General features: G+C 42.6%; 4 protein-coding genes across 10 annotated transcripts; 2 read left to right on the plus strand and 2 right to left on the minus strand.

The window, feature by feature from the left end:
- Nucleotides 1-2,038: 2,038 nt before the first annotated feature.
- Nucleotides 2,039-8,314, minus strand: bond (james bond). Of its 4 annotated transcripts, none has more exons than XM_015172082.3 (4): nucleotides 8,152-8,314; nucleotides 3,513-3,586; nucleotides 3,255-3,445; nucleotides 2,039-3,185 (listed from the first exon to the last, which is right to left on the minus strand). In XM_015172082.3, the coding sequence occupies exons 2-4, from the start codon at nucleotides 3,568-3,570 to the stop codon at nucleotides 2,451-2,453; spliced, it is 984 nt and encodes a 327-aa protein (XP_015027568.1). In that variant the 5' UTR covers nucleotides 3,571-3,586; nucleotides 8,152-8,314; the 3' UTR covers nucleotides 2,039-2,450. The 4 variants fall into 4 exon arrangements, with proteins under 4 accessions (XP_015027568.1, XP_015027567.1, XP_002053955.1 ...); XM_015172081.3 differs by having other exon boundaries at nucleotides 8,263-8,290; XM_002053919.4 differs by lacking the exon at nucleotides 8,152-8,314 and adding an exon at nucleotides 4,723-5,043.
- A 2,015-nt stretch (nucleotides 8,315-10,329) lies between these two features.
- LOC6631010 (CUE domain-containing protein 2) lies at nucleotides 10,330-13,472 on the plus strand. 3 transcript variants are annotated; one of them, XM_015171568.3, is made up of 6 exons: nucleotides 10,330-10,406; nucleotides 10,566-10,946; nucleotides 11,017-11,272; nucleotides 11,484-11,650; nucleotides 11,709-11,918; nucleotides 11,982-13,472. In XM_015171568.3, exons 2-5 carry the CDS (start codon nucleotides 10,633-10,635, stop codon nucleotides 11,893-11,895), a joined length of 924 nt encoding a protein of 307 aa, XP_015027054.2. In that variant the 5' UTR covers nucleotides 10,330-10,406; nucleotides 10,566-10,632; the 3' UTR covers nucleotides 11,896-11,918; nucleotides 11,982-13,472. The 3 variants fall into 3 exon arrangements, with proteins under 3 accessions (XP_015027054.2, XP_070062836.1, XP_002053954.3); XM_070206735.1 differs by having other exon boundaries at nucleotides 11,709-13,468; XM_002053918.4 differs by having other exon boundaries at nucleotides 10,347-10,406; nucleotides 10,517-10,946; nucleotides 11,709-13,470.
- Nucleotides 13,473-13,682: 210 nt separating this feature from the next.
- Nucleotides 13,683-16,685, plus strand: Ada2b (Transcriptional adapter 2B). Of its 2 annotated transcripts, none has more exons than XM_002053917.4 (4): nucleotides 13,683-13,883; nucleotides 14,482-15,354; nucleotides 15,665-15,744; nucleotides 15,819-16,685. In XM_002053917.4, the coding sequence occupies exons 1-4, from the start codon at nucleotides 13,770-13,772 to the stop codon at nucleotides 16,489-16,491; spliced, it is 1,740 nt and encodes a 579-aa protein (XP_002053953.1). In that variant the 5' UTR covers nucleotides 13,683-13,769; the 3' UTR covers nucleotides 16,492-16,685. The 2 variants fall into 2 exon arrangements, with proteins under 2 accessions (XP_002053953.1, XP_015027055.1); XM_015171569.3 differs by having other exon boundaries at nucleotides 15,595-15,744; nucleotides 15,819-15,961.
- On the minus strand, nucleotides 15,783-20,505 carry PolI (DNA polymerase iota). The gene is made up of 3 exons (XM_002053916.4): nucleotides 20,421-20,505; nucleotides 18,515-19,479; nucleotides 15,783-18,455 (listed from the first exon to the last, which is right to left on the minus strand). Exons 2-3 carry the CDS (start codon nucleotides 19,469-19,471, stop codon nucleotides 17,163-17,165), a joined length of 2,250 nt encoding a protein of 749 aa, XP_002053952.1. The 5' UTR covers nucleotides 19,472-19,479; nucleotides 20,421-20,505; the 3' UTR covers nucleotides 15,783-17,162.
- Between the last annotated feature and the right edge of the window lie 3,169 nt (nucleotides 20,506-23,674).

The raw sequence follows: 23,674 nt of genomic DNA on the forward strand, positions 1-23,674 counted from the left end.
AGCCGGTTCTGCTTTCGGCCTTGATCTTGACCACAAACTCTTAGCGTCTTAGCGTCTGCGCATTTGACTCTTTGTCTCTTCGATCTTCAATGTTCGGTCTGCTTTTGATTTTGTTGAGATTATCGCAGATTTCAGCGCAGGGTCGTGATTTGGGGTCGCCCAAACAATTCATGATGATAATTTTTTGTTTGTATTTGAAAGGCTTTTGATCTAATTGAAAATTATATTCAATGACTATTAAGCTGGTGCAAGAGAAATTAGTCTTTTGTGAGTATTTAAATTTATTGTTATTATATTTGATTTTCATCAGTAATTAGTTTTAAATTGGAATCACTTATGAATCAGATTTGAAGGCTACATCTTCGAAAAAAAATAAAAACAAATCTTGAGCGAGATTAATATAATAGTGATGTTATCTTTTATTGAATATGCTTAGTGCCAAATCGTTATCGAGCACAATTAATAAGACTTGTCATTTTTACAGTTCATTTTTTGCACTCATTTCCATACATTTTCAATTGTGCCTCAAAGTATGCCAGATTTTTTGAGTCGCGAATTCAAATTTCAACTAAATATATGAGAAATGCTGCTGACCTGCTGACCCTTTGCTATGCAGGCTTTTAAATGAGCATCAGGCGAAACTGAGAATCCAAAATATAAATAAGTCTTACAGTTTCAGGCAACTGAAATCTTGATAAGATTTGAAGAGCTTAAGTTTGTCATCCAGACATGCATTAATAGGAAAAACCAAAGCTATAGCATATTTTAAAAATTGCTTGTATTTCAATATTTTGGGGCAGGGTGGAAGGTATCCAAATTTGCAGTATCTAGCTGCTATAAGCTTCAGGAGATGGTCAAAAAGCGAGATGGCAATATCGATTATTATCGTTTTTGTAGAGACGGGGCAAGGTTTCCATGTTCCAATATAATCTTAATCTTTTCGTGTAACAGGAGGATCCTCGTTCAAAATTGCAGGACTCTAGCTCTTATAGTGTCATAAGGCCAGAGGCACATAGCTTCATTGACTCGGCCGATGACGCAGAGCAAATGTATGCTTTATGGGCATGGAGAAGTCTTCAGCTGCGGTTACATCAATTAGCATAATACAATTATACCCGTTTTACTAATTTTCAATAGATTCAGGTTCTAATACCAACCACATAAAATATTCCACCTTCAAATTGTCAGTCTATATATAAAGATTACCAAAAAATAAGATAGACAAATCGATGTATGCTTGATCTCTGGAAGACACAACTCGTTGAGAAACATTCTCAATTCATTTGCATATGTGCTGATTAATGGTATAATATACTGCCTAAACAAGGGTGCGCGACTCTGTTAAGTCCCTCGCAATTTTATTTCTGGAATAACTAGTCGGCATGGACTCGTAACGGACAGCATGCCAGAACAGCTCTTCGCCGGTTTGGGCACAAAGTTTGAAATAAAAAACAATTTTTTGCATCATACATATGTCAGGCCACAATAATAATAATATACCCTTTGCCCCCATGTTTAGCTGAGTATCGGATGAAATAAAAGGAATTTGAATTTTTAATTTCCTTTTGAATTGGTGATTCTTAAGAGTCGCCATAATGTCTCTGCGAGTCGCTGGATGAACCTGTTTTTATGACAGATAAAAAAAGAATACGAATAAAATAAGAAACAATTGCATAATTATAAGGCACGCGAGTCGATTTCGTGTCGAAGGCCTGTGATTTGTCTGGGTATTAATCACTGCAATAATAGAAACTCAGCAGTTGGGATCTGCATAAATTTAGTATATCGCTTGACACGAGCTAATTTTTAGCTCAGTCTTTCAGTCTCAAATTTCAGGGGCTTGGGGGAACCCTGCGGCCATCATACATATTATATATATATATGTATATATATATAAATATTGAAAGACAACTGGTTTGTCAGGTGATTAGAAAGAACTGGAAGGCCAAAATGGCTTAGAACGCATAGAACACATTTGAGATAGTAATAAAAAATCAAATTGATTTTTTTTCCTTTCGTTTATAAAAAAAAGTTCAAATAAATTTGGATTTTTTATTTTGTTCAGAAATCATATAATTGGAAACAATCAAATTTCGAATAAAAAATTAACAATAAGTTTCTTGCATTTCAATACTTAGGGCAATGCACAGACACGCACACACTCACACACTCACGCACACACACACTCACACACTGACACACACACTCAGGCACACGCACACTCGCACACTAACACTTACACGCCTAGGTATTTGGATGTAATCTTCTGCTGTTTGGCATAAACTTTATACATTCTACATTTAAGAAGCTCATTATTCAGAATCATTTCATATACAGTTAGGGTTATGGATTAAACATTTAACACTAGACTTAAGCCCTGCTCTAAACAAAACGTAAAGTTAAACTAAAAACAAAGAAACCCCACCAAGCCCCGTGCACAGTCAAATGGCTCATTCCATCTTCAGGGGCTTCACATTGTTGTTATTCAGATCGATGTAGGGCTTGAAATCGCTGCTGCTGTTGTTGTTGTTGTTGTTGTTCTTGGAGGGCATCGGCATGCAGCCCATGCCGCCGGCAGCGCGCAGCGCCGACTGCGCCAGGTTCAGGCTCCTGCCACCATTGCGCATGGCATGACCATTGGCATCGACGCTCTTGTTCTTGTTGTAGGTCTTGCGATAGAAATTGCCGAACAGATAGAGGAAGATGATTGTGTTGCCCACAAAGAAGAAGGTCAGTGTCTTTGGCATATTGCAGCCCTTGGCGCCGACGGTCAACATATAGCCAAGGATGAGAACGAACTGAATCAGCTGAATGCTGGTCATGTACTTCTTCCACCACAGATATTTCTGATATTGGGGTCCCATCGCAGCGACCATATAATAGAAGTACATAATGATGTGGACACCAGAGTTGAGAATGCCAATAATGACGCCCTGTTCGCCGGGCGCATACTTTAGATAGCCCCAGGAGAAGAGCACTGTGATCGTATGATGATAGACATGCAGGAACGAGACCTGATTGTTCTTCTTGCGCAGCACAAAGAACGTGGTGTCCAGCAGATCAATGATCTTCGAGAAGAAATAGAACCAGGCGCCCGAATACAGTGCCAAATTCTGTTCGCGTGTGCGATTTATTTCGCATTTCTTTGATAATATCGATGCCATGACATTGCTCTCCTTGATGGACTGTAGGCGAGAGAGTGTTTTATACAATTCAAAATCTGTCTCTGTTAAGTATACGCCACGTGTACTTACCGTGCGACACATCCAAATGGAGTAGCAAACCTGAAAGGCATTATACAAGACCATAATACGCTTTAGATCCATGGGCTTGCGATTCTTCATGTACTCCGGCCCAATCTTGAGCACAAATGCCAAATAAACCAGAACGACAGCCACAACGGGAGCCGGTGAGCTCATCAGAAACCAGCTATCCACAGTTTCATCTGTCCCAATAAAGTAAAAGGCTTAATTAAAATTGAACAATATGTAGATCAAGTTGGCTACACTTACCCACACCCTTGGCCAGACCGGAGATGCGCTCCTCGAATATCTTCATGTAGGTCGTCATTTTAGTTTAGCTACGACTGCAATAAAAAAGAGATCGCAAAACATTTAGAAACTTTCGTTAGCTCGATCGTGTTTTTTTTTCTTTTTTTATGAATTGGCCGCTTGACGTCTGTAGAGCGTGTTGCCAAATTATTGAATGAAATATTCTAAGCTGACCGATGCTTAGACAGGCCGCGCACGTCTGGCTCAGCTCCGAGACGGAGACGGAGACGGGTTGGAGCTGTTGCTATTGCTGTTGCCTGGAGCCGGGTGCTTGATTATGCTCGCCAGGTGAGCGTGCGCGGCATAGGAATGCAGTTAAGCACGCAAATATTTTATTTAATGAAAAGAAAATGCTTATCCCATATGCAAAAGGGGCCGCTGCCGGCAAGGGACGGCAAGCCCAAAATCGTATGAGCAATAAATGACGCCAGCAACTGCCACACAGAGGCTGCAGCAAGCACTTATACAAGTGTCTCAATTGATCAATGCCAAGCCGGTGCAACAAGCAGTTGCTATGAAACAAAAAAACAAAAAACAAAAGAAAAAAAACTAAAATGAAACTAGAAAAAAAAATCAATAATAAGAGAATTCGCATAATTAAAACGCGCGGCTTCTTGATGGCTTTTGGTTTTAGTGGTTCTGCGGCAGCGACCACAATTTGGTGGCTGAAAGACCTGATCAAGCTGTGCTGTGGTATTAGTGTGTGCGCGCGCGCGTGTGTGTGTGTGTGTGTGTGTGTGTAGTGGCATTCTACAAGGCTAGATTTGAATTTTTCGCCTTGGCACTAAAGTCGTATAACTTTGGCATTCATCTTGCAGATGCCAACTGTAGCTACACACATGTGAGATTTTAGTATTCAAGATGGCGCAGGCGCACACACCAACACACACACACACGCGCGCGCTTACACGCACACACGGATACCGCGACACATAAAGGCAATGTTCTAAGCATTTACATAGCAACATCTGCTGTTTGTATAAATCGCTTATGGCTCGCTTATTTAAATAATATATATGCAGATTTATTCCTTTTTGTTATTTAAATTGCACGCGGAACAAATTTGAGCACACTTATTTTTGGTTGGGGTTAGGAGGGGGGATTTCTGTTTTGTATTTAACTGAATGTGCTTAGAAAATGATTAATAGGCATTAATTTGCAATTACTTTACGTTTCGTTTTGTGTGAGCCCCGTTGGGTAACTTGTTTTATGTTTAACTTGAGTAAACGTATTTGATCTAGTGCCTAGAACCGTAACATAGCCAACACTTCCGGTTGACGGCCTCGCTAGGGCCGCCGTTGAATCCAGTATTTTGTTTTTGGATTATGTATTTTTAATTTTGGTTTTGTATTTTGTGTTAGTTCTTGGAAATTTCCAGTTTGTCGGCTGGAATTCCAACAGCTTCGGGCCTCCGCGATTATTGAACTGAACTTGGTGTTTATTAATTTGTGAAACTTCTATAGATATACTATAATTATTATTATTTTTGTTGTTTTTGTTAAACGTTTTATCCAAAGCCTAGCTGATCAATCAAAAACTCTGCTCTAATAACGAATTGTTATGCAAATGGGCGACACGCGAACTTTAAAAAACTCGTACAGCACACCTGGCGTATGCTTGATATATATATCTCTGTGTCAATATGCATCAGCATCTGAAGAGCTGGCTAACTGTGACAGTTGCAGAGCTGTTGTCACCTGTGTTCATTTGATGACTCTATCAAACTGATCTTACACGAACGCTGCAATGCCAACGACTGTGCCACATTTGCAGCTCAGACAATTCACAGCGCCAAAGGCCAGCTATGGTGGACCGGACTGTGCCTGGAGCGAAGCGAAGCGTACCAAGTGACGCTGGCAAATCTGTTGAGCCCCGCCGAAACTGATTTGTATGCAAGCCCAGGCTGGGACGAGCTGCTAGCGTCAGCAGCAGATTGACACTGGAGACAGGAAAATGGGCTGCGCGGCATTATCATGACCAAAAATGTGACGCGAAACGACGGACAGTCGGCCAGCTGGACAGCTGGACAGCTGACACCTACTGCACCTGCCCTTGTCCAGTTGCCCCGTTTGGGCAGCGCTACCTTATGAGCTGCTACAGTTTGCCATCGTTTTGTAAGCCAAAAGGCCGCTGGCCGTGCAGTCTGAGCTGTCAATATGCCTAGGCTCTTCCGCCTCATTAGTTGAGAGCAACAAAAAACAAAAAAAAAAAACCAACTGCTCAAATACATAAATAAATAAATATATAAACAAATGAAAGCAATAATGGATGAGTAGAGGGGGGAGGCGGGGAACAAAACAGCAGCGCAGGCAGCGCAAAATTGATTTGTATGCATAATTGATTTTGCGAATTTCGTAGCCTTTAACAGCGTGTATTTGTCTCGAATTGTTGCTTATCTAAAAAAATACAAACTACAAAAACAACAATAAAATCGCAGCGTTGTCAGAATCGCTGAGTTCGATTTTTATTTCATTTATTTTTTCTTTCGTTTTTTTCATTACAGCAGCATCGACAACTCGTGTCAAAAATCATGTCCAGACTGAAGCTACTCCAAATGCTTGACATCTAATTATTGTGGGGAAATCAGAGCTAGCGAAAACAAAACAAAAAGTGAGCCACAGCTGACAAAAAAACCAACTAAGCCAAGTGAACTAAGGTCGCACAAGCGCAGTTCGGCTGGCACTGATTCGTGTATATACACGAAAAGCTATTCTTTTGTTTTTTTCACACGCCGCAATAAATGATCTTTAGTGCAGCTGCATCTGCAGCTCGCTAGTTGCACTTAGATAATTGCACTGGGCAAATAATTACAGGCCAATGGGCGACAAATGTGTTGATTTTTTTTTTTTTTTTTTTTTTGTCTGTATAATTTTCCCTCTGTCGTTTCTCACACAAATGCCGTGTGACCCCCAAGCTCAGACTCAAAGTACCACCAAAAAGCACCAGATCTAAGCCCCGGCACGGATGTTTGGTGTGCGCATACATTGTAACGAGATTTTCACACGCATATATGCTAAGTCAAATCAAACAATCGACTTTTCTATATAGCACCATATAGCACTATATACACAGAGAGAACAACAAGATGCAAGTGCGCAAATGCCAGTTGGATAGTATATACTCAGACGTCATCTGCTGTTCTATGACTCATCCAAAGATGTAGATGAAGTTCTGCAGTATCTCATTTTGAACCAAAGTTAAGCTTAATGATAATCTATGTGTACTTTTTTTAAAGTACTTTTGGAAACTTTTATTGATAAATTGAAGTTGAAGTCTTTCGAAAAATAAAACTTCTGAATATATATATTTCGCTTTTCTTATGTAGTATTTCTGCACATATACAAAAATATATATATGCACACATGAAAAAAATTGTATATATATATACATTAATACATTGCATTTTCAAGTTTGGCTAAACCTATTATGAGCTATATTAATGTGTTGTGTTGCCGTTTTTTTTTTTTTTTTTGTTCAACTTGGACTTAATAGATTTCCTTATTGTGGTAGTAGTCAACGGTCTACGGTTCTACGAGGCACGATACGGTGAGTACATCGTATGGAAATGAGGCTCGTAGAGCACTTGCTCCATGGTAATACTATAAAACCAAATACATAAATTGCTTTGCATAAACCGTTTTGTGCGTTAGTTGGGAATAGTGCAGAGGTTAATCATTTAGTTTTGCTAGCGCCAAATGCAGACACGCGGTCATATGTTATATGTATTTACTGACTACGAATTAATTTGACTGTCGGGCCAAAGTTTAGCCGAAACGCTGCGTTGGCAATAGGGCAGCTAACCATTGAGGTTCGTCTTCGGCAAAGAGGCAGTGTTTAATTAGTTAGTAAATATTTGCAGCGTTAATTGGATTTTGACTATTTGGGTCTATACATGTTGTCAATGGCTTTTGTGACTATTGCACGTGATTTGGCTCGAAAGCGAATGCTCCATTTGTGGGCCTAGCCATGAAGTTGGGTGTGTGTGCGGGGCAGTGCGCGACGGCAGCGGGGGTAGCTGGTTAGATTTGATCTTGGTGCAGCTGCAATGCAATCGCCATTTATTGATTACAAGTTCAAAGCGTTTAGTTTTGGCCGCCTCAAAGTTGTCAGTCTTGGCCTTGGCTGACTGGCAAAATTGCAGCAACAGCAGCACAAGTAGCTGCAACTGCAGCAGCAGCCAAGCAGCAGCTCCTCAGACAAGTTTTCAGCACTTAATCTATGTGCATTGCATTGGGTTAAGGTCAACTAGAAAAAAAAATCAGACAGCCAGAGCCAAGCACCAATAAAGAAGCATTAGCAAAGAGCAACAAAATTGCAACTAACGACAAATTAGTCAAGGCAGCCAAGCTGTGCCCCGTCGACCAACTGGAGCCCAGGTCGGTGCAAATATCACCAGCTTTGTGTGCACAGCAATGCAGGTTAGTTTGACAGAATGATTTAGCAGCCAGTTTGGCACTGCCCACACTGTTTGCTTTGGGGACGCTGCCCAGCTGTCAAAAGCTGCACACAATTGGGCAATACTAATTTATGCATGTGTTATCGATAGGTTTCACTTTCACGCTGGTCTATTGTCGATAACTCAAGTGAGACACTTCCGTACCTGTTTGTACTTTTTGACTGCCTGCGATGATCCCGTTGGACACAAACACACACGCACGCACACACACACGCACTGCACCACGAAGCCACTGAGCTGCTGTCAGAAACTCACACTGGATATGCTGGGAAAATAGATACGAGAAAACCGTCAACGGCGAACGCCAAGAAGACACTAATACGGAGTTCTACACGCTCGGCTGTATAAATAAACAAAATATGCGCGCTCAACCGCCGGCCGAAGCGTTGACGTCGCTGACGACGCTGCGCGGCCAGCGCTGGCAGCGGCCAGAACGTGGAGCCAGGCCCAGAGACAAAGCCATAGACACAGACACAGACCCAGACACACACGCACACAGTCAAACCAAAAGCCCAGGCCCAGGCCTGTCGCGTTGGTTTCGGCTTGGTCTTGGTCAATCCATTTGCCGTTTCTTTGTTGTTCGGCTTGATGCAAGTGGAAGTCGCGTTAATTGCCGATTTGAGTTGCGGAGGGTTATTTTATTTTTGTTATATTTGCGTTTTTCATTTTTATTTTTTTTTTTGGTGGTAAGGTCAAGTTTGAAGCAATTAATGCGAATGCTAAACGGGCCAAAAGAAAGCAAAACTGTTATTTTTTTCTTCTGATTTGCCATTTTGTGCAAAATGTTTGGTTGTTTATTTTTAAAAAGTTTATTAACCTCTTTTTAAAGAGTCACGCGCTGTACATCGAGATGATATCGCCCGGTAAATCCAAAATCCAAAATAAATGCCCGTCGAAATATACAAAAACAATATTAACACAAACGCTAAGAAGCGTAAAAATAGCTTCCACTTAATTGATTTATTATCATTGTCACGGCAACAAATTGTAATGTAAGTGCACGAACTAAAAAGGCAGCTCTTATGACATGTTGCTGCTCCATTACGGTATTTTATGTGAAATTACGCAAATGCGAAGCCAGTTAACACATTTCATTTATGGGAAAAATGGCCCATCGAACAGTCAGAGCTTTCCCAAAACCCAAACGCTAACTACATGGACCAATATTTGCTCCAATCCAAATAGGCAATTCAATTGTCCCAATACCGGCTCACCAGTCTTCCGGGTCTTTAGTCTTAAAATACATGTTTCAAAACCGAATCGTATTTACATATTTAGTATGTTTATCATTGGTATGCGCTTCGTGTGGTTTTTAATTAGTGATTCTCTCGATTCTCTTTTGTCTAGCAGCGATTGAGACCTTGAACTTCAATATAAATACTATCATCGTTTAATATGATAGAGTTTACCGGTACTAGCAACCAATACTGATACGAATACATAGTTCAGCGGCTGGTTTAGCAGCTCCTTGGCCGAGATTTGGCTAGCTCCGGCTAATGTGAGTTTATCAGAACGATGCCTTGACTTTGTTAAAACGTTGACCTGGTTTAGTTTTTTACCTGCAAGTAACAATTGCTAACAATTGTAATCATATTTGTGCCGAGTGAAAGCCGAAGTGGTGTGCAGCTATTACGTCATTTTTACAGCTTGTTAATAAGGTTTCTCATTATATTGAACGTTTTGTGTCCAATAATAACCCATGGTTGTTAAATATATTTAAACTGAGAAGCTACAAAGCGCACTTGTGTTTTAAGAAATTTGAATGCTAGCTCTTGTTATCAGTGCTGTAAAATATATCAAAATAGTGGGCCTTAGAACTGTCGCCACCAATACCTATCGGACCAAATTGGAAATGATTAGAAAACATATCGATATTTGCCAAATTGAATTTAGTTGGCCGCCGTCGACCAGTGAGGATACTTTTCATTATCTGAAACGTTTTTTTTTCTTACTTAGTATCAATAACGGACTTGATATCGCTGATATATACAAAATACAATACGGCCTATTCTTAACGAGCTAAAAGTACAAGATTCTGTACATTTCTCTACACTGCATTGCAGTGAAACGTATAGATCATATATATAAATATAGAATATTTTCTGTTAAATATCTTTAATGGCTACGCTTTAGATTTCTATCAGCTTTCATGACGAAAGCGTCAAGTATTATAGCCATGAATATGAGACTTTATTTAGTTTATTGGTACTTGGAATAGTGGTTGTATTTCAATTCAAATTTTGCACGCATATACGGTATTATACTGATACTTTTTGTGTATGGTATTTTTCTATCGATAACGATAACATGCATCACAATTGCGCTGCAAAAGTATTATTGATTGAAAATAAGAAGAAGAAGAAGCAGCAGCAGCAAAAGAAAGGCGCAGCAAGCAAAAAGTACGCTATTTAAACCGTATTCGGTTTTCAAGTTTGTCTTAAAGTCCAGTTGATATTAATGTCTTACACTAAATTTACTAAGCGACACTTTTTGCATTAAATGCCACTAGGCTCTGCTGACCAATTGCACACACACACTCACACATATATACTTCACAGAAATTCGCCGAACAGCAAAGAAAAAAAATTAAATCAACAAAACAAACAGCTAAACAACAGTGCAACCATGACAAATTTGGAAAAGCAACACGAGATGGTGAAGCGGAGTCTTGTCCAGTTCGTCAGTGCGCACATACCAGGTGCCGACTTTAGCGTTGTGGATGAGATTGTGCTCTCCTATATTATATCTATACTTGAGGAAGCTTCGCAGGATCCTTGCTTTGATGTGGAGGGCTTTGTTGAGATGATGGGCGCCTACTTTGAAGAGTTCTCCACCATTGATCAGGGCGTCATATGCGAATGGATATACAAGCTGGCCAACGAGCTAACCGATATGGAAAAGAATCAAGGCAACCACAACACGGTCAATTTATCGCTCCAGTAAGTCATGACGTTTTAGTCGATCATTTTCATTTGCCTTATTCTCTGTATATGGTGTGACACCTTGCAGCGCCCTAAGCTTGTCCAGCATCATACCAGAGTCAAAACTGCGTGCACGCAACTCTTCCATCTCCGAAAAGGACGAACTATCTTCGAACAACAGCAGCAGCAGCGGTGGCACTGGTGGCGGAGGCAGCAAGCGTTCTCAGCACTTGTCTGAGACTAGTGATGGCGGCTCCACTGACAGCTCTAGCTCCAATTGCGATTACTTTTTGGATGAGGCTGAGGTGCTGCAGGAGATGTTTCCCGACACCGCCTACGTAGAGGTGAGTTTGTAGTGTATTTAGATGCAGGAGTAATTCCCAATGCCCCGTGTACTTTTATATGTTGGATCATTTACATAATTGACGATATTTTCGTACAAAAACTTTTATAACCCGACTGTTCCTTTTGGTGCTATGAGAAACGAATTTACACAATATAATTCGTCGCTTAGTAGTATAGCATAATGGATACAATTATATAATATGTTTGCAGATAAAGCATTGCATTGCAATATCCAAGGGCGACATTGATAGCGCTACTCAAATCCTATTGCATCGCCAGGAGACCAATCAGAGCCTGACCGACAAAACTCATACTGTGGGCATGAAGAAGAATATCGTGGTTGATGACAATGAGCTGAAGAATCGCATAATAGCAAGGTAAATATTGTATCAAAATTAAATGTGACTTTTTACTTACGTAACTGTTGCTCCTTAGGTACTCCTATGTGGACAAAAATGCCACTCAGCGCGAGTATAAGCCGGTGGTTCCCAAAATGGAGCCGCGCAAGCTAGTGCGCTATCGTGATAATAAGATTGTATCTCTTAAGGGCGAGCGTTACACTGAAGTTAAGCGTGACGAAGATGCTGAGTTAAAAAAACCCAAGAAGCAGATTCAACCGTAACTAAAGATGAACAAAACCCACAAGTATTTTATCAAGAAGCAACTTAACCCACAACCACCTAATAATACCGCACCAACGACACCTAGAATTGAACGATGCAGCCGCAGCCAATGCGATCAGAATGTCTCCGGGCACAATTTATGCACAGAGCTGCATATTCGTGTGACTCGAAACCAAGCCAACATCGCTCCCAACCCCAATCACAATCCCCGTCTGGCCATAGCGCCAGTTGTAGCCATGCTTAGCCAACGTTTAGATGCTTCCTTGCCAATACCCACACAACAGAACGTAACAGACGATACAACAGGACAACAACAAGAGCCGAGCAATATAGCAGCCGCGGAGTGTGATCCGTTAATAATAATCAAGGAATCCCCATGTGAGTTAACTGGTAGTTATTTGTTGTTGCTGTTGTTAGTTTGCTTAGCCGGTTACTGTACGCCATGGAATTTTTATCATAATCAAATTGTGGCTAAAGACACAAAGACTTTACATACCAAATTAGTTAATAGTTATGTTTTAGGTAAAGCTCTTGCATTTCTTTATGTTCGCCCCGACCAGGGCATTATAATCAACAACTACTTATGAGTTTCGTTGCGGTGACAAGGAGGCGGCTCTATTTTATTTGGGGCTGTTGCCTGTCGCACATGACAACGCTTGCCGTCGCGCCTGTAAGTGTGTGGATCGTATTTCTTAGTTCCTTACGCCACAAAATCGCAATCAATATCGAATAGAGACAACTGTGAACTGTGACAAATTTTGCGACCAACTGCCAGATACTTGCTCGCCTGTGAATCTCGATAAGCATCAAACAAATATATATGATAATCAAATAAATATATTTCTAGCCGTGTGCTCTCGCACAAGCAGGCGCGACTCTCAACACGAATTTGGCGCTCAAATAGACTTATTTAGATGATTTTAGGTATTCGAATTGAAGTGTTTATGTAAAGTGTGCGTTTTTAAAACGCAGCTGTACAACATCTTGCCATAAGAATTATGTTAAAGTTCTCATATCGTGATTTTATCTTTTTTTATGTTAGTTTTTTTTTTTTTTTGTTTTTGTCTAAGCAAACTAACAACAGTAACCAAACAGAAACTAGTCCTCGTCCTGAGAACCCCCTCACACCAAAGCGGCTGCTGCTCGGAAGGACACAGCAATATTATAAAACATATTCAACGTATAAAACTAACCAATATTAATCAATCTTAATATAACCTTATCTTAGCAAGCTTCATTGTAATTCCGACAAGACGTTAAAAGCCCAGCGCAATTCCTATTTCCTTATTTTTTTTAGATTTAAGCATCGGTTTATCATTCAACGCATTTGCATTACTAATTTTAATTGCTTTTTAATCGCTATTTAAATTTGTATAATTTTATAAGTGTTCCTTCCCGTAACCACCGTTGTATTTATATTCAGCTAATTGCTTACCATTTTTACATTATTTTCGTTTTTAGCTTAAACACAGATTTATATCGGTATTTATATGCATATATATAAATTTGTATTTATATATTTCATTGGTTTCGGTTTGATATTATGCAACAATTTCTCATATTTTAGTTTTATATATTATTTTTGTGATATTAGCGTAACAACAAATTGATTATTACAAGAAAAAGGCAACTCTCGAATTAAAATTTTGAAATTTAATAAATATATATTATATTGTAACCAAAAATAAATGATATTTTAATTTACGCGCGCAAGCTGGTCGCTTAATGTTGCGCTGGTCACACCAGCAAAACAAGGGTGTTTGCATGTTTCGAACGATATGGCAACTCTGTTCTTGGGCCAAGATGGCGTCTGTCGCATAGTGCGTTTTTCGCATATTCATTTATTCAAGAAAAAGCGCTATTAAGAGTCGAAATGACCACAATTGCGGACTTGTTCACAAAGTATAATTGCACTAATTGCCAGGATGATATCCAGGGCATACGTGTGCATTGTGCTGAGTGCGAAAATTTCGATCTGTGCTTGCAAGTAAGTATAAGAACATGTATATGTGTGTGTGTGTGTACGCTACCACACCTACATGTACATTATTGACGCACACTGCCACAGACATCGCGAAAAGAGCTGGCCCCCGTATGTGTGTTTGTGCTGACGCATCTAAAACTGTACATATAGCCGGGCGATTTCACAATGTTGTTTTTGAACAGCTGTTTTTTGTATATGCACCGACGAAAATGTTAAAATATATATGTATATGTATGTGTATGTGTTTGATTATGTTTTTATACTCTGTTCACATAGTGTAATATATTGGTTTGGTGTCCATTTCAAGGAAGACTTGAAACTCGGAATATATGCTCCCGTATGTCAGGTTGAAATAATGTTAGACTTTCGATACAAAAAATCGATATCTAATAGTTTTCCAGCCAGAGTCACCAGATTTGGCAGATATTCTACTGATTATTTTATATTTCGAGATCGATATTTATTAGTCACAGTCAAAAGTTCGGCGACTCGTGGATTACTTAGCATAACCAAATTAATAACCAATTGTTTTTACATTATGAACAGAGCATTTGGCAGTCAGCAACACCCGAAAACGTTTTTAATTGCATTTTTCTTCTAGTGCTTCGCTACTGGCGCAGAGATTGGCGCCCATCAAAACAATCACGCATATCAGTTCATGGACACCGGCACTGCCATATTGAGTGTGTTCCGCGGCAAAGGCGCCTGGACGGCACGTGAGGAGATTCGTCTGCTGGATGCCATTGAACAGTATGGCTTTGGAAACTGGGAGGACATTAGCAAACATATTGAAACCAAGTCCGCTGAGGATGCCAAAGAGGAGTATGTAAACAAGTTTGTTAACGGCACCATTGGCAAGGCCACATGGACGCCTGCGCAATTGCAACGACCTATCCTGATCGATCATACGGAGGATGATACTGGGCCCTTGGGCGCCAATGCACTTGCCCGCCTGCCACCGCTAGAGATAAGCAACGAGGAAGCGCTTCAACTGGGCTATATGCCCAATCGTGATAGCTTTGAACGCGAATATGATCCAACTGCTGAACAGTTGATCTCTACTATTACATTCAGCTCAGAGGATGTAGAAGTTGATGTCATGCTTAAGCTAGCGCACGTTGATATCTATACACGTCGCCTTCGGGAGCGTGCACGGCGAAAACGCATGGTGCGCGACTATCAGCTAGTGTCCAATTTCTTTCGCAATCGCAACTATGCATTGCATCCGGGCTTGAGCAAAGAGCAGAAGGAATTCCGTGATCGTTTTCGTGTCTTTGCACAGTTCTACTCCTGCAATGAGTACGAACGCCTGTTGGGCTCACTGGAGCGCGAGAAGGAGCTCCGCATAAGGCAGTCGGAGCTGTATCGCTATCGCTATAATGGCATCACCAAGATCGATGATTGCCGGCACTTTGAGCAGCATGCGGCGGTAGCAACACATCGCTCCACGGGACCGTATGGCCATGGGAAGACAGTAAGTTGGCCATGTTCTTTGTTTCGTGTCCCCCCCAAATTTGAATGCATGGCGAGTTGAATATCGTGTCTGCTAGAGCTGGAAAACAATATGGCAACTGGAAATTGTAGTTTTATCGATCGATAGTCGATTAATAAGTAGCTTAATTGTTTTCTAGCTCTGGTTCTTAGCTATGTTAGTTGAATCGCAACGAAATGAAACTGTTCTCCTTGTCTCTTGTCTCACTTTCACGATATTCAGCTCCTTTGTATTATCAACGCGCCCAACTCGCAGCGTTTGAATGGTTGTATAAGACAATGTTTAACCACAGGACAACACACAGCCTTACAGTGGAAGTCATCGGCCGCTAAGCTCTTCCTTGCACTCCCCTCAAGCGAATCCCAGAAAGGCGTAAGTCTGCCTATTCCATGAAATAATTCACACATACATATATGTATATAAATCTATTGCTTGGTATTTTACAGCGAACCGTTAAGCGGCGCCGAGGCAAGTTCAAGTTCAATCGCACCAAGAAGCATGCACCACATCGGCGACCCGACCTGCTCCGGCGCATTATTGCCCAGCAGAAGCTACTTGGATAGCTATCGGACATCGTCGGCAGCTACGACAACGATGCTGCCGACGACAATGACGACGGCGACGGCGGCGGCGATGGGGCTGAACACGGGCATGGGTCAGGGGATGACGTTGGACTCGGCAATAACAGCGACGGCAGTGACTTCCACGGCTACGATGACGGCAGCCCAGGCGAACCTGCCACAATCGACAGCAGCAGCGAAGGGCAACCCACAACATCAGCAGCAGCTGCTGCAAAGCGGCGCAAAAATGCCGTCGCAGCTAAACGAGGCCGCCGCCGGCAGCAATAGTGCAACAGAGGAGCAGCAACAGCAGCAGCAGCCGCCCAGTATGAGTTACATACTGCGTAGCCAGTTGGATGAGTTGAAGCGTCTACCAGAGCCGTTGGGCAGCAATTTGCTTACGCACAATGAGCTGGATGTTTGCAAAAAGCACAACATTACGCCCACAACGTATCTATCCCTTAAAACGGTATGCCTGAGCGGTGCTCCATCTTTGGGTAGTCCCATGGAAATCTCGTTGCGCAAGTTCTTTATCAAATGCGGCTGGCTGAGCCACTGAACTAAGCGATGTTGCTGTCGTCGTTTTTGCTGTTGTTGCCATCTCCCTGAAACACACACACTGAGAATCACTGCTTCAAAGACTTGAAATTAATCTTTATTTTATTATGTAGTTATATAGTTAAAATGTATGATAATAGGTCGCCCTAAACAAATTTTATATTGTTCGATATATAAATAATTTTTTTTTTTGTACAGATTTCGTTGTTGCCATTTTGAGGTAAACTACAAAACTCCTATTTGTATTTAAATTTAACTTGTATCAAGTCAAGCGGACAGATTCCCATAATTTCTTAGACAAAGAATACGCTTGTTTTTGTATTTTTAACGAATATGCTATAAATGTAAAATGTGAGAGCTCATACAAAAGTTCCAGTTCAGCATTGTTTGTATGGTTAAAAAACAAGATTTAAAAATGTAAGCTTAAGTAGGGCACCTTAACAATTATGTATGTGGCCACATATGTGAGTATTTAATGAAGTGTATATGAATTAATAAATGTACTGAATAATGCAAATTGGGAATTTCATCAGCAGCTCATCAATAGACATTTACATTTAACATACATGCTAATACCACAAACCTATAAAAATATAAAGTATTATATATGCAAACACTGATCGTTTTTAATCTAAAATAGGCAGAATTTGCGTTGAACGCATCTACACGACATCACTTGTTCCTCAGGAAATAACGATATAGGGTATTCTTTTGTGTGCTACTGCCGGCGCCACTGCCGCCGCTACTGCTGCCGGTGTTGGCTGAACTACTGCCACTGCTTGTTGTTGCCTGCTCCACAGCATTGGCTGCAGCTACCACCAACGAACTGCGCCACGAGGCGATCAATTCGTTCTGCAGCTCAACGGGTAGCTCTTTGAACACCTGCGCATCTACACCGGCGGGACAGGCGAGATTTGCGAGTGAATCACCAGTGGCTGCCTCTGTTGTCGCGCCACTGTCAGCAACACTGGGCGCTGGTGCGGCCACCTGTAACGCTGGCGCCATGGTGGGCGTGCTAGGCGCACTAACCGTATCATCCATGGGCGAGGGCAGTGGCGATGATGCCGTTGAACTGGCATTGGAGCTCATGCGACTTGCCGTGCGTGTGGGTATAAAACGCAGGCTACCATCGATGCGATTGAGCAGCGTATTGGGTGGTTGAATCGTGCGAAAGCGTGGCGCTGCAGCTGCTCCAGACGTGGACGCCGCTATGGGGCTCATGGGAAAATCCTTTTCACTGTCGCGTGAATTTAGCCGCAGATCGCATACGCGTAATTTGCTCGGCGAAGCCACATCGGCGGCTGTGTCCGCCGCATCTACTGCCAGGCGACTGCGCTTATTGACCAGCACACGTCCAATGCGACTCTTTTTCGGCGAGGGCTCCACTTCGGTTTCAGAGAAATCACTAAAATCCGAATTGGTAGCCGCCGATTCGGAGCCGTTGTCCCAGAGCATGGGCACCGGTGACGCTGTGGTCGCGCGTCGCCTATAAAACTGATCACTTGGTTTGAAAGTTGTGGGCGAGGAACGAAAGGCGGCTTCATCGCCGCTCATTGCTGTCGGACTGCTTTCTGACGTGGGACTAGTGAGACTCGTGTTCGTTAGAGATGTAATGGACTGCACCTCCAGGTCAGCTTTTTTAATTAGAAAATTTGCTATAGACGAGGAGCCAACTTTGCGTTCCTGAAACTTGGAGAAGGCCAGGCCAACCAATGTGATGTTGAAGGGTTTCTTCAGATCCACAATGCGCTCAAAAAGACGCATTATGATCTTAAGTAGCTTATCTAATGCGCCATCCGCCAGCTGAACTTTGCAAACACCTGTCTCGCCAGGGCATACCGAGGTCTTGAAGAGGGAGGGCAATATATTAGCTTGTTTGGTTTCGCGATGGCTGGTCTTCTTCTGGGAATCAAACTTGCGCAGAACTACCTTGATGGCAATGGGTATACGACCGTCTTCGGCCACCTGTGAATGGATAAAAGAATGAGTTTCCAAATTGTTTTCGCTGGGACGCCGCTGCTTGCCTGCTCCATCAGTCGTTTGAGCAGCATGCGAAATTTGTCCGTCACATCCGTGTGCACCGAGATGGTCTTGCAGGCATCCTCGACGCTTATCGTCTTGGGTTTGCCCGTCGCACGCACTGAGCTGCCATCGCGTCCCAATGCCAAATCGCGCAGTTTGGTTGCCGTCTCGAAGCCGAACTTCTTGCGCATAAACTCCATGTCGCATTGCTGCAGTTGCTCCACAGTAGAAACGCCCGCCTCCAACAGCAACGTTTGCGTTTTCTGGCCAATGCCTGTGACGCTATGCAAATCGTTAAGTTCCCGCATAAACTGTTCCGCATAGGTGGACACTAATACAGTCTGTTGATTGGGCTTGTGGCGACTGCCCACGAGCTTGGCCAGCAGCTTATTATAGGCAATGCCCGCACAACAGGTGATGCCCAGCCGCAGATGCAGCTCGTCACGTATCTCCTGGGCTATGCGCGTGCCTATGGCCAGGCGCTGGGCGCAGCCACAGCTGCAGGCGGTCAGTGCTGTGCCATCCGCCGGGTAAATGTGTCCAATCGGTGGCTTACGCTGTGCCTCGGCTGCATGAGCCTGCCGCAAATCCACCAGCGCCGTCACATCCATGAAATTCTCATCAAAACCCAGCTTCTCTACATCTGGAGTGTAGTTGAGCAGCAGATCGAATATCTTTTGGGACATCAGGCGATATGGTGCCAGATCCTCGCCATTAACCAACACCAGATCCGAGCATAGTCGTTGCGCCTCTGTGACACCCATCAGCTTGGTAACTCCTTTCGCCCGTGCCACATAGTTGCAGGTGACCACACAATTCTTTTGCTGAACGGCCAACGGCCGGTTGCGCAGTGTGGGATCCCGCAGCTCCTCCACCTGGGCATAGAAATAATCCATGTCCAGGTGGATGATGGTGCGCTGGTGTGGTTCGCTCTTATTTAGTACGCTGGCGAAATCCATCTTGCCGCCTGACAACAACAAAACAAAAGGCGAATTTAATACTCTGTTCCTTGAGTGAAAAAGAGGGCATATGTGGCTCGTATAAAACTTGGCATATGCATATATTCCGTATCAGATAATGCCAATATCGCGGTAGGCTGAAGTCACCAAATGTATCAGGAACTTGCCGACCCTTCCACGTCCACAAATGGCTCAAACTGTTATTTCCTAGTCGAATCTCGACTTGCAGTCTTAGAGTTAGCTGTTATTACAATAAAAACAGAGCATTAAGCGGTAGCTTGCACCCGAAAAACATTTTTTGTATTATCGTATTTTCGCGTTCTTTCCGCCGCAAAACAAAACAAAGCGCAACAACCACCGCCCGCCTCCTGCGTCCACCCGTGACCTTTACAAAGAGCTACGCGTGCCGACGCGTCGTTGTTGAGCAGAATATTTCGTCACTGAGCGCGTAGCACCCGTCAGGCGGCAGATAGCAAGAGAGAGAGAGAGAGAAAGAGAGAGGGAAAAAGCATAGCTCTAGGCCAGCGGGTGTCGGCGAGCGCTGATTATATTATGATTTTTTATTTAGCGCGGAGTTCGCCTTGACGTACGATGAGAAATTTTCGTAGCTGCTGTTGCTTGCGCCTCGCGTCCCGCACGGTATTCACACCCACAATATCGGCAGCCGACTTTCTAATCAAACAAACACATGCGAAACAAGATGTACAGTGCACCGGCAAATTGTTTAGTTCGTCAACAATATTGCACATATTTACAATACACTAGCCAAGACAATGATGACGCACAAATTATACAGTAAATCGAGCTGGGCAAGAGAAAATTGTCACTCATAGTTAATAGTTGGTCACATAATTGAACCGTTCTGCTTGCACACTAGACACAATTTGTTTGTTATGATGTTTAGAAACATAACAATTTCTACGAAAAAACATTTATTACATTTATTTACCTTTTAACAAACAATAAACTAATCGCAGCGCAACGCATCGACAACACTTTCGTCAACGTTTGCGAATAATTTGTAACGATAAATTCTATCGAATGCCTCCACACACAAATGTATCGACTCACTGCGTGCAATAGTTAAGAGTGTGACCGTTTGGCGATATGTGATGTTGTGTTTTTACTGATCTGGCAGCACTCTAAGACTGCCAGCTGACTTAAAATATAAAAAGCATGTGACGTCAGCATTGACCTGGCGCCGTTACACATTTGAAAATGTGGTTAATCTAAATTTAAACCACTATCCGCGGCTCATCAAATTTCCATTGTTATTACAACAATTTAATGCCTGTTCATGGTGTTTTTTTTTTCCTTTCTTAATGATATTCATGAGTTTTCCATTAAATATTTTACATGATGAAGGCACGTTGTTTGTCGGTCAGCAGCAAAAAATGCCATAAAGCAATGCTCCGATAAGTGGGTGGGCTCCGCAGCGCTTGGGGGCAGCTGTGGTCACGCGCGATGCCGATGCCGTTGCCTTTGTTGCAACAATATGGAGCAAGCAGCCTTATGGCTGGTTGCTGTTATTATAATTTTAATACCCTAAATCCATTGAGAATGGCTAGAGAGAGTATGAAGGCTGTGGGCAAATGTATGTAACAAGTAGTTGGAGGCTAGATTAACTAGATTAACTAGATCAAAATGACGATCAGAGTCGATTTAGCCGATTCCGACTGTGTGAACGAGTCTGTCTAGAAGCAATAAGCTGGAGAAAGTCGTATTTGAAATATATATTCTATTATACCTTACTCATATCGGAGACCGAAGTTAATCAACAATGCATTACCCTTACATATTGAAGGCGCAAGTGCTATAAAGTGTTTGTTTTTGTCTACACATAAATATGACATATGTATAGGTGCTATGTTTAGGGTATCTGCTAGTCGGGCACTCCCAACTAGAGCATTATTTCTCGTTTCTTTTTTTTTGCCTGTGGTGCTGTATGAAATGCGCTTGGAATTTGCCCCAACAACGCCAACAACAGGAACTCCAACAATATGCAGGCCTTTGCGTTGTCGTCGCGCCTTCTTAGTCGTCCTCATGGTGGTGCTCGTCCTCGTTGGGGCGCTCGTCCTGCGACTGTGATAATCGCCCTTTGCCTGCTGCTTGACAGGCAAACAATGCTGTGAATTTGATTAAAATCAGGCTGCGTGTGCGTCGCAGTTGTTGTTGTTGTTGTTGTTGCTGTTGTTTGGCTTTTGGCTGCTACATTTGCTTGATTTTCTGATTTTCTTATTGAAATCTTGTTTGTGGCACAGCCACAGCCGCTGCCGCAGCCGCAGGCGCTGCGTTGCACTAATTGTGAAACGCCATAAAAGGCGCGTCCACAGTTTGATAGCTGTCCAAGAGCTCTAAAGCAAGGCCAGCGCCGAAGAATAGCTCAGCTACTTGGCACATTTACAATTTAGTCAAAAAAAAAAAATTGGGAAAAAAATAAACTAATTAGTTGGTTGCTCGCCAACTTTCCAGTCAAGCGTTAACTGAAACGCAAAAATTTATAAAAAAAAAATGAATTAAATATTTATAGGAACACTTTGGGCGCAGGATCAGCCACACGGCGAAGCGAAACGGATGTTCTTGCCCGGCATCAGCGCCGCATCCTCTCTGCTTACTTGAATACCCTGTTCACAGAGGCAAGAGAGAAGGTTGGGCTTGTCTGTACGAATCTATGTTTTCCTTGACTTGATATACCCGTTGATAGGAATTGATATCTAAATCAATTTAGGAACTGATATCAGTAACGTTTACAGCCAAAAGCTTGAAGAACGCATCTTGAGGTGAAGCTACATTCTCAAGCTTGCCTGTGCACACAGTTTGAAAGTCACAACAGTCGAGCTGCAGTTGGAAAGCCAGATAGAATCGATCTGAAAGCCTGCAAGCGTTGGATTTATTACAAATTTTTTACTATGTTCGACCAAAGTTTCGAAATTGCGAGCCGTGATTTGCTTTTTGGGTTCACCTTTAGTACTTAAACAGAGTATTGTGCAGTCATTCACAGCCGATTGCAATGTTCTTAGTTTTTTTTTTCGGGGTGTGTGAAAATCACAAGAGAACTGCGTGTGTGTGTGTGTGCGGCTAGTGCGGGGCAGCAAAATGTTAATAAATCTTATTTTTATCATTTGGCTATAAATACTGAATTTTTAGCTCCGGCCATGCTCAATTTATGACCATTATTTATGTCGGAAAAGCGAAAACCTCAAACATGTTGCCACAGTTTTTGCGCCGTTTCGCCCGTTTGCCGTGTTGCCGCGGCTTTCCCGCCGCCCGCTTTTCCGTGGCCTGCATTGTGCATCCATTTTGTTGCTGGCCAAAGGAAAAGATACACAAACATATTATTGCAATTTTCCAGTTGCTCCGCCCACGCGCGCTGCGCGAGTTAAATAAAAGGAAATATGAAAAATTGCATTACACCTTAATAAACACCTCACCTGGCAGCGGCAACAGCAACAGCAACAACATCATGAGCAGCAGCAGCAGCAGCAGCGACTGCGACTGCGACTGCATCAGCATCTTCGGGTGTATCTTGAATCGGAGCTGCTGCAGCTGTGTGCCCTGCAGTGTCCATAATGAAGATTGTCTGCGGTTTAAGTGGACGCACGTTTGCCGGGCCTCTGTGTCTTGTCTTGGTGCCCCGGCTCCAGCTGCTGGATGGATGGGGCTGGGGCAGGTAACTGATCGCGATCATTTAGGCGCTCATCTGGCATAAAATTGTTAGAAACGCCCCGTGTGTATGCGCTGTTCGCCTGAAGGTACTCCGCATCCTCCCACTTGTTCTTCAAAATATGCCCCCCCTCGACCACTCTACCACACTCTACCCTCTCCTGTCTCTCTGCCCCGCGAGCCGCATAACGTTTTTGCCATTAAATTAATAAATTAATGCGATCGTGCACGGCTCAGACTGCAATTCACATGACCAAAAAGAGCTCCCCCAAAAACGCTTGTCAGAATTTTCAAAAACTCAATAAAACAAGTAAATGCACTTCAGCCTAGAATGCTCGGCTACAGAGATACTCTGCACCCAGTGCTAAGCCGCCTTTATATACATTCGTACTGCCATCTATCCGTACGCACACACATCTAAATGTGTGTAAATACCTGGAAATATGTACAATTTTCGCGGGAAACAGAGAGAGGTATCTGTGCATACTACTAGATTCTATATATGATATCTATTATCTCTCGCTCTGAAATGTTTCCAGA

Source organism: Drosophila virilis, chromosome 2 (assembly GCF_030788295.1).
Source record: "Drosophila virilis strain 15010-1051.87 chromosome 2, Dvir_AGI_RSII-ME, whole genome shotgun sequence".
Classification (NCBI taxonomy): domain Eukaryota; kingdom Metazoa; phylum Arthropoda; class Insecta; order Diptera; family Drosophilidae; genus Drosophila; species Drosophila virilis.

Bases quoted from the DNA above. Each gene is read 5' to 3' on its own strand.
- Ada2b (XM_002053917.4), top strand. From the start codon at position 13,770: ATGACCACAATTGCGGACTTGTTCACAAAGTATAATTGCACTAATTGC. The intron at 13,884-14,481 runs GTAAGTATAAGA...TTTTTCTTCTAG, and splicing joins ATTTCGATCTGTGCTTGCAA to TGCTTCGCTACTGGCGCAGA. The intron at 15,355-15,664 runs GTAAGTTGGCCA...GTTTAACCACAG, and splicing joins CGTATGGCCATGGGAAGACA to GACAACACACAGCCTTACAG.
- bond (XM_015172082.3), bottom strand. From the start codon at position 3,570: ATGACGACCTACATGAAGATATTCGAGGAGCGCATCTCCGGTCTGGCC. The intron at 3,446-3,512 runs GTAAGTGTAGCC...TTATTGGGACAG, and splicing joins CGGTCTGGCCAAGGGTGTGG to ATGAAACTGTGGATAGCTGG. The intron at 3,186-3,254 runs GTAAGTACACGT...TCTCGCCTACAG, and splicing joins CCATTTGGATGTGTCGCACG to TCCATCAAGGAGAGCAATGT.
- LOC6631010 (XM_015171568.3), top strand. From the start codon at position 10,633: ATGACAAATTTGGAAAAGCAACACGAGATGGTGAAGCGGAGTCTTGTC. The intron at 11,273-11,483 runs GTGAGTTTGTAG...ATATGTTTGCAG, and splicing joins CCGACACCGCCTACGTAGAG to ATAAAGCATTGCATTGCAAT. The intron at 11,651-11,708 runs GTAAATATTGTA...GTTGCTCCTTAG, and splicing joins AAGAATCGCATAATAGCAAG to GTACTCCTATGTGGACAAAA.
- PolI (XM_002053916.4), bottom strand. From the start codon at position 19,471: ATGGATTTCGCCAGCGTACTAAATAAGAGCGAACCACACCAGCGCACC. The intron at 18,456-18,514 runs GCAAGCAGCGGC...ATCCATTCACAG, and splicing joins TCAAACGACTGATGGAGCAG to GTGGCCGAAGACGGTCGTAT.